This window comes from Lepus europaeus, chromosome 1 (genome assembly GCF_033115175.1).
Source record: "Lepus europaeus isolate LE1 chromosome 1, mLepTim1.pri, whole genome shotgun sequence".
Lineage (NCBI taxonomy): Eukaryota > Metazoa > Chordata > Mammalia > Lagomorpha > Leporidae > Lepus > Lepus europaeus.
The window spans coordinates 32,409,894-32,429,599 of record NC_084827.1 but is presented as its reverse complement, the minus strand read 5'-3'; the positions used below and the strand labels follow the sequence as shown (position 1 = coordinate 32,429,599).

General features: G+C 39.0%; 1 protein-coding gene across 1 annotated transcript in view; it reads left to right on the top strand.

The window, feature by feature from the left end:
• CAPZA2 (capping actin protein of muscle Z-line subunit alpha 2) overlaps nucleotides 1-19,706 on the top strand; it is a 68,392-nt gene that overhangs the window by 19,450 nt on the left and 29,236 nt on the right. Inside the window, exon 2 of the mRNA XM_062208111.1 lies at nucleotides 13,969-14,032. Within this exon, the coding sequence (XP_062064095.1) occupies nucleotides 13,969-14,032 (64 nt within the window). The remainder of the gene's footprint in view (nucleotides 1-13,968; nucleotides 14,033-19,706) is intronic.

The following is a 19,706-nucleotide window of genomic DNA, read 5'->3' as shown; positions in this document are numbered from 1 at the left end:
GAAAGAACTTCCACTTTGCTAATAGCCCTGTTTGAATACTGACTGAGTTTGTGGACTCAAAAGGCTTCCATACTGGCTGCTCTACTCTCCATCCAGCTCCCTGCTATGGCCTGGGAAAAGCAGTAGAAGATGACCCAAGTCCTTGGGTCTCTGCACTCACCTAGGAGACCCGGAACAAGCTCCTGACTCTTGGCTTAAGATCAGCTCAGCTCTGGCCATTGCAGTCATTTGGGGAATGAGCCAGCAGAATGGAAGGACCCCCCCCCCCCCCGTGTGTCTCTCTCTCTCTCTCTGTCTCTTTCTCTGTAACTTTCAAGTAAATAAAAAAAAATTCTGAGATTATAATAATGCAGTACACTTACTATTTGACTGCTATTATTACCAGTAATAGTTAATATTATTGATTCACCCAAGGTCATATAGATAATGAATAATGAGTAGTAGAAATGGTCAGTGTGACTGTAGAGGCTACACTCTAAAGCATTACCTTGTATTGCTTCTATATTTCTAGCTTAGGTGTTTGTGGTTTTGAATGTACATTATGTGAAAATTAACAGTCTACATTCAGAATTGCATTAGTGATTACTCTTGGAATGTTCATTTCGTTGAAATCCTGCATTCCCTGGCCATCTAAGTAAATGGGAATTCATTCTTGCTTATGGATTTGTTCAGCGTGTACTAACTGTCTACTAAGTGTAGAGTGTGGATCAGAGGCAGTGGAGATCCTGCCGTTTTAAATGTTTATTTAAAAAAATATTTACGAGTTTGCTGTTTGCCAGCATGTTCTAAATGCTAAAATGTGGCAGGATATAGGAAAGTCTCTCCTGATTTTTGTTTTTTCTTCCCAATCAATGCTATACTGAAGATTTGGAAGAAAGGGACTGAAAAGTTAGCCATTTTTTTTTAAAGTAAATTAAGTTAAATACATTTCACCATAGATGAAATATCAAAACACAGGCTTTTTGTTTCATTATTATAAAGTCAAAACTGGAACTATGTGTATTTGATTTTTCAAAGTCTTGAATTGTTTCATATAATTGTAAATGATCAAAAATGGTAGATGTGATCATATTTTAATTAATCAGAACTTAATTAAGGTCTTGTTTTTAATCCACAGTTGCTTAACTTAATTTTAAGAACATGATGAATCATTGTGAACTGCAAAAATACCTGAATAACCTAACTAGAATCTTTGTATATAAAAGTGAATTGTTCATTACTGCCAGAGATAACCAGTGGATGTCTTTAAACAAATTGCTAGTTTGCTTTTGAATTACTTAACATTGTTGATTTCTATGAGTTAACTAAAGGCTCTATCAAAGACTATGATAGCATTCCCTTCTTGCTGCCTATTAGTATTGTTTAATATTTAGAACTTCCTTGAGGAAGCTACATTCTTGGAATTACTTCCTGAATGATGACCACCAAGTTCTTATTTTTCAGAGTGACATTTGGAAGTTATGAAAATCTATGACGTTTTATATCCTGATTGAGATAAAGAAGTAACTCACATTTTAAAAATAGGACTGAATTTTTTTTATATCCATTGGGATAAAGAAGTATATTTTAACAAATAATAAAGAATGTTTTATTTATCTATATGTCAGTATAATAAAAAATGGATTCTGATCCCCACAAAATCACTGGTGCCAATAATACACAAAATAATCAATCCTGGACAGATTAAAGACAAAACTTTAAAATTGGAAAAAATGTAGGGAAGAAAACCTCAGAAGGAATGCCTCCTGCCGCCCATCTGTAAATATATCAGTATGTTCAGGGCATTCTCTTACTAATTACAGTATAATTATCAAATCTGACAAAACGTATAATACTGTTGTCTACATTCTGTATTCAGACTTTGCCAGTTGTCACTCTAGTCACTTTTTTTTCCTACACTTCTGGGATCCGTTGAATTTTGCTGTAATGTCTCTGGTCTTTAATCTGGAATAGTTTCTCAGCACTGTTTATCTTTCATGGCCTTAATTCTTTTAGAGTACAGAACTGTTATTTTGTAGATTTTCCCTCAGTTTAAGTTTGATGTTTCCTCTAATCAGATTGCAGCCTGTGAGTTTTTAGCAGGGTATCACAGGAGTGCTGTGTTCTCAGAGCATCCTCTCAACAGACACACGATGTCAGTTTGCTTATTTCTTTAGATATTTCCCGTCATTTAGCAAAGGTGATGTGTGGCAGGTTTCCTCAATGTAAGTTACCTTTCATCCCTTTGTAATTAATCTGGTATCATGTAGAGAGAGACCTACAAACCATAGCCTATTTTTTCATACTTTTGTCCACTGATTTTAGATCCATTGATGATTTAATTTGGTCATTCTCTCTACATTTATGAATTGGAATTGTGCTTTAACAAAGAACTTTCCGTGTTCCTCATTTGTTCATTCATTCCTTTCTTGTCAGTGTGACTTTTTTTCTTGCAAAAATGATTGGTGTTGTTATTATCCATAATTAATTTGTTGTTTGAATTATAGAATTTTGTTTTTGTAAAAATGCTTTTTTGTAGAATGCTTTTTTCCCTCATAAGCTTGAATTGTAAAATTTCTTTTGGTAGGGGGCCATGCCGTGGCTCACTTGGTTAATCCTCTGCCTGCAGCACCAGCATCCCATATGGGCACCGGGTTCTAGTCCCGGTTGCTCCTCTTCCAGTCCAGCTCTCTGCTATGGCCCGGGAAGGCAGTGGAGGATGGCCCAAGTGCTTGGGCCCCTGTGCCCGCTTGGGAGACCAGAAGGAAGCACCTGGCTTCTGGCTTTGAATCAGTGCAGTGCACCAGCCATAGTGGCCATTTGGAGGGTGAACTAGTGGAGGGAAGACCTTTCTCTCTCTCTCTCACTGTCTAATTCTGCCTGTCTAATTAAAAAAATTTCTTTTGGTAAAAATACTTTTTGTAGAATGCTTTTTTCGCTTATAAGAAAAAACGATGTACAAAAATAGAGCTGTTTTTTCTCAGGACTTACATTTACTAATATTTTTGATATTGTTTTGAATATGCCATTGTTTTAATTTTTTAAAATTTTATTTAGTTATATAAGTTTAATGTATTTCATATACACAGATTTAGGAACATAGTGATACTTCCCACCCTACCCTCCCTCCTGCCCATGCGCCAACCCTTCTTCCTCCTCCCTCTCCCATTCCCACAAAGATCTACTCTTAGTTTACTTAATAATGGTAAAGTCAACCCTACACTAAGTAAAAGAGTTAGACAAATCTTCTGAGTAAATAACTTTTTTTTTTAAGATTTTTATTTATTTATTTGACAGGTAGAGTTACAGACAGAGAGAAAGATGGAGAGAAAGGTTTTCCTTCCGTTGGTTCACTCCCCAAACGGCCACAACGGCCGGAGCTGTGCTGATCCAAAGCCAGGAGCCAGGTACCGCCTCCTGGTCTCCCATGTGGGTACAGGGTCCCAAGGACTTGGGCCATCCTCCACTGCTTTCCCAGGCCATAGCAGAGAGCTGGACTGGAAGAAGAGCAACAGGGTCTAGAACTGGCGCCCATATGGGATGCTGGTGCCGCAGGCAGAGGATTAACCAAGTGTGCCATGGCGCTGGCCCCCTGAGTAAATAACTTTATAATCATGTTTGGTATGCTTTTCTACAAGAAGCACTAGCAGAACGGAACGTATTTTTTTATGTGGTACTTGTTATCTTTGGGTATATTTTTCTTTAAAAGGGTGTTTGGAACCAAGAGGAAAGAAAAAACAAACTTCTTCCAGCTTTTAGCTTAGGTTAACACTTGAAGTATTAGTCAGCTTTTCATTACAAGAACAAAATTCCTGAGTAGTCTAGCTTCATAAAGGAAAAGAGTTTATGTGGCTGGCATTTGGCCTCGTGGGTAAGATGCTGGTTAGGATGCCTTACATCCCATATTGCAGTTTCTGGGTTTCAGTTCTGCTGTGGCTCCTGACTCCCAGCTTCCTGCCAAGTATACTCTGGGAGGCAGCAGCGATTGCTCAAGTGGTCGCTGCCACTCCTAAGAGACCTGGATTGAGTTCGCAGCTTGCAGCTTTAGCCTGGCCCACACTTGGCTGTTGAGGCATTTGAGTAATGAACCAGTGGATGGCTGTGTTTCTGTGTCTCTGCCTCTCAAATACTTTTTTTTTTTTTAATAAAAGTGTTTATTCACATTTTGACTCTAGAGGATCACAGTCCAAGCTCAGGAAGACCCCATTTTGGGTCTGACTCTTGCTGACAGAGTCTGAGGTGGCACAGTGCAGCACATAACCAGAGAGGGAATGTGCTTGCCTGTCTAAGTGTATGCTGTTGTAAAACCACCAGGATTCAGTTAGGGGGAGGGCCTTTCCTTAATCCAACCTAATCACTTCCCAAAGGTCTTAGCTCTGAATATCATAATTGGATTACGTTTTCACTATCTTTGTACCACTATGATTTTAGACTTAACCTTCCGCATAAGTTCAGGGGCCAAATTTGTGAGCTTTCTTAAACTGCTGTCTACTTGTTGATGTGATCGTCATGAGGTACACCTGTCAGCTGCCAGTGACTTCGACGTAGAGGAATAGAGTTAAGCTCCCACCTAGCCATCCCTTCCCAACAAAACCAAGGCTTATCCTCCTCACTACCCTCTACCCCCATAAAGTCAGAGGAAGAGTCTGTTTAACAAAAAGATTTAGTAGTGGGCCTTGGAATATCTCTAATAAAGTCACTGTGCTCTTCAAAACAGCTATAATTCCCCAGGGTAAATAGAGTTTATCCCCCCATGTGTGTTGGAGAGACTTTGAAGGAATGTGTTTTCAATTATTTTCAGAAATTCTTTTTACGCCTGGGACCTCTTGTATGACTTTTGTCTTTCTAGGATTTAGAAGTAGGCTAGAATAAATAATTTTAAAAATTAAAAAAGAATAACATTTAGTGCATAGCAATGCAGAAAAAATGCCTAGATGATTGAACATTGTATCTCCTTAGGAAGAGAAAGAAGCCCTTACTGTGACAGGTGTACTTTATTTTCTATGAGAAACCCAGAGATCAAATTGTTCTTAAGAAATTAGCAATGACCAGATTCACAGTACTTCAGGCATGGCTGATATAGTGCAAGTTGTGTTTTGGATTTTCAGCCAGTCAGCTCCCTTGACCTCCCACCCTTAATGGCACTACTTCTGAACCACTGTTTACTTTCTGTGTATTTTGGGAGTCCAATTACTTGTACATTTAGTGCAAATGTATGCAAAGAAAAAATAAGTTTTTTGGAAAAAGATAAAAATTATTTTTGCTTTCTTGGTGAAAAATCAGAATAAAATTTTATATATTATATGCCTCTTTTGGAAACAACTAAAATTTTTAAAGCTCAACCGCTAATTAACTACATCACTTTGTGTTTACTGCATGCTGTCAGTATTTTGCCAATTTAAATGTAGTGTACAAATTATTAAGAATGTTAAAAATAGGCCGGCGCCATGGCTCAACAGGCTAATCCTCCACCTAGCGGCACCAGCACACCGGGTTCTAGTCCCGGTCGGGGCGCCGGATTCTGTCCCGGTTGCCCCTATTCCAGGCCAGCTCTCTGCTATGGCCCGGGAGTGCAGTAGAGGATGGCCCAAGTGCTTGGGTCCTGGACCCCATGGGAGACCAGGATAAGCACCTGGCTCCTGGCTTTGGATCAGCGCGGTGCGCCGGCCGCAGCAGCCATTGGAGGGTGAACCAACGGCAAAGGAAGACCTTTCTCTGTCTCTCTCTCTCTCACTGTCCACTCTGCCTGTCAAAAATTTAAAAAAAAAAAAAGTTATAGTTCTAATCACCTCACCTCAAATTCTGAAAGTTTTTTCAAATAAGTATTTGTATTTATCAGCATGTTGTCATAATTTTTGTTGCCTATGATAATGTTTAAGACTTCGATTTAAATGCTTTCTAACAACTCCTTATCTCAGTGGAGGAGAGGGATTATAAGGTAAAGATTTTATATAATCTTAATAGAGCCACTGTGGTTTTAGCATGCACAGTCCTCCACACTCGCTCCACCTTTGCCTTTTTTTTTTTTTTTTAAGATTTATTTATTTATGTGAAAGAGAGAGAGAAGGAGAGGCAGAGAGAGAAAGAGAGGTCTTCCATCCACTGGTTTACTCCCTGATTGGCCGCAACGGCTGGAGCTACACCAGTCTGAAGCCAGGAGCTTCCTCTTCATCTTCCCATGTGGATGCAGGAGCCCAAGAACTTGGGCCATCTTCTGCTTTCTCAAGCCATAGCAGAGAGCTGGATCAGAAGTAGAGCAGCCGGGACTCAAACCGGCGCCTAAATGGATGCCGGCACTGCAAGTGGCAGCTTTAGCTGCTACGCCACAGCGCCGGCCCCAACCTTTGCCTTTTAAAAAATAATTAGTGCCTTTTAATTGCAATAGTACTCTCAAACATTTTTGAAGAAAAATAATTTTTGAGAAAACAAAATATTTTTAATTAGCATATGGTAAAAGTATTCTCTTTTTGGATGACTTTTAACATTGTATAGATGAAAATAACCACTACCAAAATACAGATTATAGTGCATCACCCCAAAAAGCCCTTCTGTTTTCTTCTATTCCCGCCTTTATACCTTTGTAATTACATCCTTCCCCAACCCATATTTCAGCCCCTGGCAACCATTGATCTGTTCTCCCTTGCTGTACTTGTTTGAGAAAGTCATATAAATATAACCCTATGCTATTTAATATGTAGCTTTGTCTCCCAGAAACTTTTTATTTAATGTATATAAACTTCATGCATTTCATAAATACAACTTTAGGAACATAGTGATTCTTCCCACCCTACTTGCACTCCCACCCTTCTTCCTCCTCCCTCTCCTATTTATTTTTTTTACTAAAATCAATTTTCAATTAACTCTTTACACCCAAGATTATACTAAGTAAAGAGTTCAAAAAATATTATGAAAAACCTATTCCTCAACAGTCACAACAATGGTTGCTTCAAGTCATGACATCTCAAAGTGTCAATTTCACTTCTGTACATTACCTTTTAGGTGTTCTATTAGTTATCACAGATAAAGGAGAACATATGGTATTTGTCCTTTTGGGACTGGATTATTTCAGTAAGTATGTTTTCCAGTTGCATCCATTTTGTTGCAAACAGCAGAATGTCATTTTTTCATTTTATTGCCATGTAGTAGTCCATTGTGTACATATACCATAATTTATTTATCTAGTTTTCAGTTGATGGACATTTGGGTTGATGCCATTTCTTAGCTATTGTGAATTGAGCTGCAATAAACTTGGGGGTACAGATAAGTCTTTCATTTGCTGATTTCATTTCCCTTGGGTAAATTCCCAGGAGTGGGATGGCTGGGTCGTATTCAGATTTCTGAAGTATCTCCATACTGTCTTCCATAGTGGCTTTACCAGTTTACATTCCCACCAATGGTGTATTAGGGTATCTTTTTCCCCATGTGTTCCCCAGCATTTGTTGTTTGTTAATTTCTGTATGAAAGCCGTTCTAACCAGGGTGAGGTGAAACCTCATTGTGCTTTTGATTTTCATTTCCCTGATGGCTAGTGATCCTGAGCATTTTTTCACAGGTCTATTGGCCATTTGGATTTCCTCTCTGAAAAATGTCCTTTTAAGTCCTGGCCGTTTCTTATCTGGGCTGTTTTTGTTGTTGAGTTTCTTGATCCCTTTATATATTCTGGTTATTAATCCTTTATCAATCGCATAGTTTGCAAATAATTTCTCCCATTCTGTCAATTGCCTCTTCACTTTCCTGAGTGTTTCTTTTGTGTTGCAGAAGCTTCTCAATTTGATCTAATTTCATTTGTCAATTTTAGCTTTGATTGTGCCTCTCAGGTCTTTTCCAAGAACTCTTTGCCTATGCCAGTGTCTTGCAGAGCTTCCCCAATGTTCTCTAATAATTTGAAGGTATCAAGTCATAGATTTAGGTCTTTAATCCATATTGAGTGGGTTTTTGTGTAAGGTGTAAGGTAAGGGTTTTGTTTCATACTTCTTCTGCATGCAGAGATCCAGTTTTCCCAGCACCATTTGTTGAAGAGAATATCCCTTAATTCCAGGGATTGGTTTTAGCTCCTTCGTCAAATATAAGTTGGTTGTGGATGCTTCCATTGATTTCTGGTGATACTTTCTGTTCCATTGGTCTGTCCATGTGTTTTTATTCCAGTACCAGGCTGTTTTGATTTTAAATGCCTTGTAGTATGTTTTGAAATCTGGTATTGTAATGTCTCTGGCTTTGTTATTGTTGTATAATATTGCTTTAGCTATTCAGGGTCTCCTGTGTTTCCATATGAATTTTAGCATCATTTTTTCTTTATCTAAGAAGATTGTCTTTTTTTGGTTGTGATTGCACTAAGTCTGTAAATTTCTTTCGGTAGTACGGACATTTTGATATTGGTTCTTCCAGTCCACGAACAGGGAAGATTTTCCCTCTTTTTGTATGTCTTATTCTGCTTCTTTAATGTTTTACAATCATCATCATAGAGATTTTTGATGACCTTGGTTAAATTTATTCAAGGTATTTAATTTTTTTGCAGCTAGTTAAAGGACACTGGTTCTGAGTGCTCAGGGAGAGAGAAATGTGCCCGTCTCCCCTTTTTTTCCTCTAGATTAGCAGGCACAATTTCCCCCACTGTGTTCCAAGCCTTACTCAAGCCAGGCTCTTCCCACAGCTTAATCGCTAGTGGTTTGGGCTGCTGCAGTCTGTTCTCACCTCACTCCAAAGCTGGTGCCGAGGCTCTCGGCTGCTGGGATCCTGAGTTGTGCACATCCACACACTCCACATAGTTCTACAGTGTCCCTCTAATTTGTGTGGAGTTTCCTCTGCTGTTTTTTCCCTAATACTTCCCTGAGACTGCATTCTCTACTTTTCCACTTTTTTTTTTTTTTTTTTAAACTATCTTCCTGTAGACTATAGACTAGAGCAGTAAGCTGCCTCCCTATTCCACCATTTTGGACTATGTAACCTTTTGGGATTGCTTGTCTGCATAATGCATTTGTGATTCATTGAAGTCACATATTGATTTTTTTTTTTTTTTCAGAGTAGTGTTCTATTGTTTAGATAAATTGTTCACCTGTTTGTGGATGTCTGGGTTGTAGATTTCTTCCAGTTTTGAGCAATTGTGAGTAAGTTGGTTTTTTTTGTTTTTGTTTTTGTTTTTGACAGGCAGAGTGGATAGAGAGAGAGACAGAGAGAAAGGTCTTCCTTTTTGCCATTGGTTCACCCTCCAATGGCCACCGCGGCCGGCGCATCTCGCTGATCCAAAGCCAGGAGCCAGGTGCTTCTCCTGGTCTCCCATGCGGGTGCAGGGCCCAAGCACTTGGGCCATCCTCCACTGCCTTCCCGGGCCATAGCAGAGAGCTGGCCTGGAAGAGGGGCAACCGGGATAGAATCCAGCGCCCCAACTGGGGCTAGAACCCAGTGTGCCGGCGCCGCAAGGCGGAGGATTAGCCTGTTAAGCCACAGCGCCGGCCTGTAAGTTTTTGTATGAACTGGAGTTTACTTTTCTGTAGAGTCCACACCTAGGAGTGATCGTTGTCTCATAGTGTGTGTGCTTCACTTTATAAGAAATATCCGGGACCAGCTCTGTGGCATAGCAAATAAAGCCACCGTCTGCATCCCATATGGGTGCAGATTCGAGTCCCGGCTGCTCCACTTCTGATCCCTGTTCTCTGCTATGGCCTGGGAAAGCACTAGAAGGTGGCCCAAGTCCTCGGGTCCCTGCACCTGTGTGGGAGACCTGGACTGGCTCCTGGCTTCCGATCAGCCCAGCTCCGGCCATTATGGCCAACTGGGGAGTGAATGAGTGAATAGAAGATCTCTCTCTCTCTCTCTCTCTGCCTCTCCTTCTCCCTCTGTGTAACTCTTTCAAAAAAATAAATTTTTTTTTAAAAAGAGAAATATCCAAGCTGTTATCCATACTGGTTGTCCAGTTTTGCATTTCCACAACAATGTATGAGAGTTCCTATAGTTCTGCATCCTTAGCAATACCTTTTGTGCTGTTGGTATTTTCTAATTTACTTATTCTATTAGGGATGTTCTAATATTTCATGGTTCTAGTACTTGTTCCCAAGATGACTAATGATATTGAGCACTTAATCTGTTTTATGCTACTTATTCTCTGGTGAAGTGTCAATTTAAATCTTTTGCTTACTGTCTTCTTATTATTGAGTCTTGACAATACTTTATATTTTCTGAATACAAATCATTTGTTGGATGTGTTATTTACTAATATTTTCTCCAGTGTGTAATGTCTTTTCATTCTATTTACAGAGTAGAAGTCCACAAATCAAAAGCTTGTAATTTTGATGAGTTTCAGCTTATCAGTTTTTTGGTTTCATGTCTAAGAATTTTTTGCCTAAGCTTAGATCATGAAGATTTTCTTCACTTTTAATTTTTTTTTCAGTTTTACATTTACAGTTATATAGAATAGTGAAATCAGGTAGTAAGAGTCCTCAACTTTGTTCTTTTCCAAAATTGTTTTGGCTATTCTGATTCCTTTGTCTTTACTGCTTTATATTTACTGTTAATGGTATGAAATAATACATTTCATTACCACTTACATAGTTCTTATAAAAACCTTTTTAAAAAAAAAAGCCATGATGTGTGTGTATGTGTGTATTTGGGTCATCAGAGTGACAGTTTGATCTGGCTAGCATGGTGGGGAGGGATGTGTTAATATAAGACCAAAATTATCTTCACTTATTACATTCTTCAAGCATAGATAAATAAAATATACAGAACAGCAGTTTTAAATTATCTTGTTGCTCTGTACCCCAAAATCCTGCTTGTGATTTGATTCAACTTATAATGAATTTGTGGAATAGTTTGAGGAAAACTGGCATCTGTGTTTTCCAAACCATGCACATAGGGTGTCTTTCCATTTATTTAGTTCTTTGTGATTTCTTTTATCAGTGTATTATATAGTTTTCAACATACAAATCCTAAACACATGTTATTAGATTTATATCTAGTTGTTTTACTTATCTTTTAGATTCCTTGGGATTTTTACTTTCAAAATCATGTTGTCTGCAAATAGGATATTGTATTTATTTATGTAGTCTTTTACAATGTGTCTGCCTTTTCATATTGCTCTGGCTAAGACGTCTTACTCCAGGATGGTGTCCAACAGGAGTAGTGAAAGCAGACATTTTTGTGTTGTTCCTGATTTTAGGGAAACCATCCAGTCTTTCACCGTTAAAGATGATGTTAGTTGTAGGCTTTTTTGGGGGGTGGGAGAGCTATACCTTTTATCAGATTAAGGACATTCCCTTCTTTGCCCTAGTGTGCTAAAAGGTGTTCTTTGTTGGTTATGACTGTAGGTTGAACATGGTCAATAATCTTTCCAGTCTGTTGACAATCACACTGTTTTCTTTGTTGGTTGATGTTGTGAATTATTGCCATTCATTTTCAAATACTGAAACAAGATAAACCTCAGTTGGTTGTGATGTATTATCTTTGCAATATATTCCTGGATTCAGTTTGTTAATACTTTATTGAAGATTTTTGTACCTATGTTTGTGTGAGATTTTGGTCTGTAAGTTGTGTTTCTTGTACTATTTTAGTCTGATTTTGATAGAGGATAATGCTCTTCTCTTGAAATGTGTTGGGAGGTATTCACTTCTCATTTCCAGGATAAGCTGTGTATAATCAGTATAATTTTTTGTTTAGATGTTTGGGATAAAAAACCACAGAGCTTTACTGGTGTGAAATTTTAAACTACAAATTCAGTTTCTTGAATAGAAAACTATTCAGACTATTTCTTCTTGAATGGACTTTTTAAAGTTTTTTAAGAAATTTTTCCATTTTGTTTAAATTGTTGGTGTCGACAATTTAAATGCAGATACAAGATTTGTATTTAGGAAGGCTTTTTTGATGATACATTGTTACAGCCAGTATGTTCTTCTCTTGGGAGTATTTTGCACATTCTACCAAAATGATTTTGAATTTGAGCAGCAGCATAATGTAGTGAATAAAACTTAGGGTTCAGGAATCAGACTGACAGTTATTTAACCTCTTCTGCCTAAGTTACCTCATCTGAGAAATGTACATATATGCTGTAGAAACCACCACCATAAGATATTGTGAATAGTAAAGAATATAATGTGCTTGGTAAGCACTAATTTATTTTTATTTTATTTTATTTATTTTTTAAAGATTTATTTATTTTTTACTTGAGAGTCAGAATTACACAAAGAGAGGAGAGGCAGAGAGAGAAAGAGAGAGAGAGAGAGAGAGAGAGAGAGAGAGGTCTTCCATCCTATGCTTTACTCCTCAACTGGCTGCAACGGATGGAACTGCGCTGATCCGAAGCCAGGAGCCAGGAGCTTCTTCTGGGTCTCCCACATGGGTACAGGGGCCCAAAGATTTGGACCATCTTCTACTGCTATAAACTACATTAGGCCATAACAGAGAGCTGGATCAGAAATGGAGCAGCCGGGACTAGAACTGGCACCGATATGGGATGCTGGCGCTTCAGGCCGGGGCGTTAACTCGCTGCACCACAGCGCTAGCCCCAGTAAGCACTAATTTAAATAATCATTTATTTTCATCGTTTCATTGTTACCTATCATTGGTAACCAACAATAATCATAGATTTTGCTTCAGACTTCTTCCTAGTCCATACTCCAAAGGCATTTTCTTTTGTTTTAAATAGATGTTTTCTAACCTGGTGAAGACCTTGTCACACATAACGTCTAGAAACATCTTAATTCAAACCATACTTGTTTCTTTTACTTGATACATGAGTCCTTGGGCACACACATATACACACATACAAAGTTATTTACAAACATACATAACTGTTTACTTTCCATTATTCTTAGTTCCTACATCAAACCAAAGGAAGTGCTGTTAACATGGGAAATGTGCAGATGAAGCAAGGCTTTTGTTTTTGACAAGGATGGTGCCTTAATTCAGTGACTACTTGTATGTCCATAAAGTTCACCTGGAAAGCTTGTTTAAATGATGTTTTCTGTGCTCAATCTCCAGAGGTTATGATTCAGTTGGTTGGGATGGGGCCCATTCATTTGCATTTCTGATAAGGTCTTGTGCCTTTGATGGTTTCAGGAACACTACCTCAGTAGTGTGGTTGGGAAATGACTGTCAACACCAAAAGGCTCTTGGGGAACCTGTTGTTTAACCTCTCAGATTCCTTTTCATTAGTGATTGCTATCAGATTATACTTTATTCTTTCAAAATGTGCCTGTCAGTACACTTGTTGGTATTCTGTTTGTCAGTTATCTGAGTTACAATTTCCCAAGATGTTACATTAAACCTTTTAAACTTAGACCTTACTTCTTCTCCTCCTTTTTATATTTTTCACTAATTAGTGACATTATAGACACATAAATACATCATTTTTCTTCATTGTAGCTAAATGTATCTCATTTCTTCACACATAAAACTTTTTGTGATTGACATCTTTTCACTTAAGTTTAAAAGGAAGTTGTTTGTAAGAAAATGTCTATCTGGGGGCCTGCGCCATGGGGCACTAGGTTAATCCTCCACCTGCAGCACCAGCATCCCATATGGGCGCCAGTTCTAGTCCTAGTTGCTCCTCTTCTAGTCCAGCTCTCTGCTGTGGCCTGGGAAAGCAATGGAGGATGGCTCAAGTTCTTGAGCCTCTGCACCCGCATGGGAGACCAGGAGGAGGCACCTGGCTCCTGGCTTTGGATCCGCGTAGTTCTGGCCATTGGAGCCATTTTCAGGGGGGTGTACCAACTGAAGACCTTTATCTCTGTCTCTCTCTGTAACTCCACCTGTCATATAAATAAAAATAAATAACAAAATGTTTATCTGTAGCAACTTTGAATCCTTAGCTGCATTATATTTTATCTATATTCACTCTGTGTCTTGTGATTATATTAAATGATTAAAGCAGTAGCTAAGGTGTTTGAAGAAATGTTGCTCTTTAAAATTTTAAGCTATTTTCTGTGGAACCTTGAAACAGTTTTGTTATCTTAGTAGAGGCCTATGCTGTGAAACATTCATATCTTAATTTCTCTTTCAGGTGCGTATAGCAGCAAAATTCATCATCCATGCCCCTCCTGGAGAATTTAATGAGGTATTTAATGGTGAGTGTTTAATTTATAACACTAAGGCTTGGTATATCTAGCATTCTTTTTTTTTTTTTTTTACAACTGTATTACCAAAGGAATCTGAGAAGACTACATAAAAAATGTTTTCTGAATTACAATGAAAATTTGTGTCAATCTGTATTTTGTAATGGCTAGAATATTATGTCCTTATGATATATAGGGTAATTCTGCTTAAATAAATTACTTTTTAAAAGAATAAAATAAATTTTGTGGTCATTTTTGATAAAGCAGTTTCTTTTTGGTAAATTGTTTCATTCAAGTAAAAATGTAAGCACATAGAGTAGATTTCTCTTGTAGAACACTTAAATAGTTTAGAAAAACAATAGGGGTCAGGCATTTGGCACAATGGTTAAGTTGCTGCTTGTGATGGCTGTATCCCACATCAGAGTGCCTAGTTCAAATCCAGGCTACTCCACTTCCAGTCCAGCTTCCTGCTAATATACATCCTGGGAGGCAGCAAGTACTTGGATCCTTGCCACCTGAAAACCTGAATTGAGTTCTGGGTTCTTGGCCTTGTCTTGGCTCAGCCCTAGCTGTTACCAGCAGATACAAGATCTCTTTGTTTGCTTCTCTGTCTCTCTGCCTTTCAAATAAAACAAAAAAATAAAATGAGGACAATTTTTCATTTTAGATACATTTTTGTGTTTCCTTTAAAAAGAAATCTATTCGATTAATATGAACAGCCAAAGGGGGAAACATTATACCTTTCTTTAAACCTCATTGGCAGACATTTTTATAATTATTCACTTATAGACTAGAAATTTAAAAGTCTCTGCAGTCTTCTGGTTGCCATAAAACCTATTAAAATAACTGTTCTTCAGGAGTAAGGTTGATGGCTGAAAGAATCACCCAGAAAATGATCTATAGAAGTTCCTTAATAAATTCCTGCAGTTGCTATAAATGTGCTATTTCTCCTTCATGTATATTTGATCTTCACTGTGTCCTTTTTTATTTTTTAAATATTTATTTATTTATTTGAAAGGCAGAATTACAGAGAGGCAGAGACACAGAGAGGTATTCCCTTCACTGGCTCACTCCCTAGATAGCCACAAGGGCTGGAGCTGTGGCAATCTGAAGCTAGGAGCCAGGAGTTTCTTCTGGGTCTCCCACGCAGGTACAGCACCCGGGCCATCTTCCACTACCTTCCCAGGCCACAGCAAAGAGCTGGATCGGAAGTGGAGCAGCTGGGACCTGAACCGGTGCCCATATAGAATGCAGGCACTGCAAATGGCGCCCCTACCCACTACTCCACAGTACCAGCCCCTTCTGTGTGTTTTTTTTTTTTTCTTTTTTTAAAGATTTATTTTATTTAATTGACAGAGTTAGAGAGGTAGACAAAGAAAAAGGTCTTCCATTTGCTGGTTCACAGCAGGAGCCAAGCAGATCTGAAGTCAGGAGCCAGGAGTTTCTTCTGGGTCTCCCACGTTGGTGCAGGGACCCAAGAATTTGGGCCATCCTCTGCTGCTTTCCCAGGCGCATTAGCAGGAAGCTGGATCAGAAGGGAAACAGCCAGGACTTGAACCAGTACCCTTATGGGATGCCAGCGCTGCAGGCCGGGTTTTAACCTGCTGCACCATAGCACCAGCCCCATTCACTATGTCTTAAGTTAAAAGAAAATTTATAGAGCTCTTTAGTTCTATTTTTAAAATACTCTGTTATAGAAGAAACTACCAGGGGACTTGAAAACGTTTATAGAAAAATGTAATTAACAGATATAAACTTTATTTCTAAACATGAGTAAGTTAAAACACTTTTATAAGTGATGATATCCACATCACTAAAGAATGAGGATCCAGGGAATTTAACCATGTCTATTCAGTGTTTTAAAAATTATTAACTGAGGAAAACTGTGTTCCATTTAAGATATTTTTAAGATTGGGAAACAAAAGTAAGTCAGAAAGAGCCAAATCGGAACTGTAAGGCAAATGTTTAATAGTTTCCCATTGAAATTCTTAAAAGATTGCCCTTGTTTGATGAGAGGAATGAGTAGGAGCATTGCTACAGTGGAAAGATTCTCTAGTGACGCTTTCTCACGTGTTTTGCTGCCAAACCTTTGGTTAACTTTCTCAAAACACTTTACTAATAAGCAGCTGTTACTGTTCTTTGGCCTTCCAGAAAGCCAGCAAGCAAAGGATCTTGAGCATCCCAAAAACTTATTTCTGTGACCTGTGCTCTTGACTTCTGCTCTTGTTTTGAGTGGACCACTTTCATGTCTTGGTAGCCATTGCTTAGATTGTTGTTTGTTTTCAGGACCATACTGGTAAAGCTATCATTCATCTCTTAACAGTTCTTGGCACCCATATGGGAAGCTAGCACTGCAGGCTACAGCTTTACCTGATATGCCACAGCACTTGCCCCTCCAGTTACTCGTTTCTAAACTGCTGTTCTCTTTGGGCCATGTTCCCCATAAACCTTTCATAAAGTGTCAGTGATTTACCCATTCTTCGATCCAAGCTTCACTGTACATTTGATGTTTGTTCTTGCTGCAGTTTTAGTAGAATTTGTGTTGCTCTGTTATCAGTTCTTTTCAAACTGGTGTCTTATCCTTAATGCCTCAAACTAGATCCTGTTCAGACATGGTAGAAAAAGTTAGTATATTTTTGGTGCTACAAAGTGTTCAAATCCATGCATAGTTTTTTTGATTTTTTTTTTTAAGATTTATTTATTTGTTTATTTATTTGAAAGTCAGAGTTACACAGAGGAGAGGCAGATAGAGAGAGGTCTTCCATCCGATGGTTCACTCCCCAATTGGCCACAACAGCTGGAGCTGAGCCAATCCGAAGCCAGGAGCCAGGAGCTTCCTCCTGGCATCCCACATGGGTGCAGGGGCCCAAGGGCTTGGGCCATCTTCCACTGCTTTCCCAGGCCATAGCAGAGAGCTGGATTGGAAGAGGAGCAGCCAGGTCTCAAACTGGCGCCCACATGGGATGCCGGCACTTCAGGCCTAGGCACTAACCTGCTGCGCCACAGTGCCAGCCCTGTTCTTTTTTTTTTTTTTTTTTTTTTTTTTTGACAGGCAGAGTTAGGGAGAAAGAGAGAAAGGTCTTCCTTCTGTTGGTTCACCCCACAGTGGTCACTATGGCTGGCGCGCTGCACCGATCCGAAGCCAGGAGCCAGGTGCTTCCTTCTGGTCTCTTGTGCGGGTGCAGGGCCCAAGCACCTGGGCTATCCTCCACTGCACGCCCCGGCCACAGCAGAGAGCTGGACTGGAAGAGGAGCAACCGGGACAGAATCCGGCGCCCCAACCGGAACTAGAACCTGGGGTGCCAGTGTTGCAGGCGGAGGATTAGCCAAGTGAGCCACGGCGCCAGCCGCATGCATAGTTATTTTTATAATACACATTTTCCATGAACTTTTGAAGATTATTCATATTAACATTTTTTATTAATTTCTAGTTTTCATTCTTACTATAAAACATAATGCATGGGGTTGGATCTGTGGCTCAGTAGGCTAAGCTTCCACCTGTGGCACCTCCATCCCATATGGCTGCCAGTTGGTGTCCCAGCTGGTGCTCTTCCAACCCAGCTCTCTGCTGATGGCCTGGGAAGGCAGTAGAAGATGGCCCAAGTGCTTGGGCCCTTGCACCTGCATGGAAGTCCCAGAAGGGGCTCTTGGCTCCTGGCTTCGGATTGGCCTAGCTCCAGCCTTTGCAGCCATTTGGGGAGTTAACCAGTGGGTGGAAGGTCTTTCTGTCTCTCCCTCTCTTTCTGTAATTCTGTCTCTCAAATAAACAAATACAATCTTAAAAAAAAATAATGAAATCTCATTTCAGAAAAGGTTAGATTTGAAAGTAAAGAAATGAACCAAACGTATAAAGTTAAGATTACCATTGGGAATCTGTTAAATCATGCATAATCTATAATATATGATTTGATCCATACAAGTACTTATGATAATTCTTGTGTATTTTTGAATTTAAAATTTAGCCACTGAGCTACACATAGAGAATGAATGGAAAATTTTTCTTTGTAAAAGATATCTGGAAACCAAAATAATTCTACTTAAGATAACAGTAAAATCTCAAGTAGTAAACATAGGAATTGGAGAAAATTCAAAAGTATTTCTGCTTCCTGTCATTTACTTCTGTTTTTTTTTTTTTTTTTTTTTTAATATTTATTTGAAAGAGTTACACAGAGAGAGGAGAGGCAGATAGAGGGAGAAAGGGAGAGAGGGAGGTTTTCCATCCGATGGTTTACTCCTCAGTTTGCCTCAATGGCCAGAGCTGCACCAATCCAAAGCCAGGAGCTTCTTCTGGATATCCTTCGTGGGTGCAGGGGCCCACGAACTTGGACCATCTACTGCTTTGCCAGGCCATAGCAGAGAGCTGGATTGGAAGAGGAGCAGCCAGGACTAGAACCAGTGCCCATATGGGATGCTGGCGCTTCAGGTCAGGGCATTAACCCGCTGCACCACAGCATCGGCCCCTACTTCTATTTTAAATATTCAGTCTTTATAACCAGCATCTATGTTAATATGGTTGATGATTGGATAATTAAAGAAGATAGTATCTCAGGCTGGCATTGTGGTACAATAGGTTAAGCTGTCACCTGTGATGTTGGCATCTCATGTTAGTCCCGGTTTGAGTCCCAGATGCTCAACTTCGAATCCAACTCCCTGCTAATGCCTCTGGGAAAACAGTGGAATATGATTCCAATGCTTGAGTTGCTATCACCCACATGGGAGTCTTAGATGGAGTTCCTGGCTCCTGGCTTGGGCCTAGCCTGGCCCTGGCCTTTGCAGCCATTTGGGGAGTGAATCAGTGGATGGAAGATCTCTCTCTCTCTTTTTAACTCTGCCTTTCAAATAAATAAATCTTAAAAAAAAAAAAAAAAAAAAAAGAGTCTCCTCTCTTTAGCTTCAAAATTAGTATATAATTTAAATTGATGAAGCTGCAATAAAGTCTGTAGTCTTCAAACTCCTGTACAATTCATAGATCCAAGAAATGTAATTCTAAGAAAAGTTTTCCTGTTATTGTTCTCATCCTGGATTAAATGTCCTGAATATTTTTTATTCAGGAAGGTCCTAGAGGAATGTCTGTGTCCTAGAAATTGGTTTTCTAAGTCTCATTTGGAATTGACATTGAATTGATATGTTCTGTGTTGAGTTACAGTAAATGTGGTCATTTAGTGTGAGCCATAAGTAGGCCTGGGGTGCGTAGTGAGCTATAGAATATGTGTAAGTGGAATATAGGGCCTAGTTAATCAATTTTAACTGAGAGGGTGCTTTAGAGTTTAAAAATAATTAAATATTTGAAGGGGAAAATCTCTTATGAGTTTAATTATTTCCATGACTATTTTTGTTGAAGACTTTAGTGTCAGTGATTCTAAGAGAGGCTAAAAATCTTAGAATTACAAAGCCATAAAATATGGTTTCCGTGCTACTTATTTGGCTGTCTCTGTTAGAGTCATTGAAACATGAATTTCTAATCTTCATTCTCAAAAATTGATTAGTAGTTCTGGACTGGGGCTCTGAAATCTGTACTGTTATACTTTTACATGTTTTAATCATCCAACTTAACCACACTGTATCTCTGGTGTGTAGCCTGGCTTGGAAGCACAGCCTAATTCCTTCTTTTAGAGTAGGGCTAATAGGATCAAATAGATCCTGCTTTTCAATTATTTTCCCATTTTAAACTAGAAAATACACACTG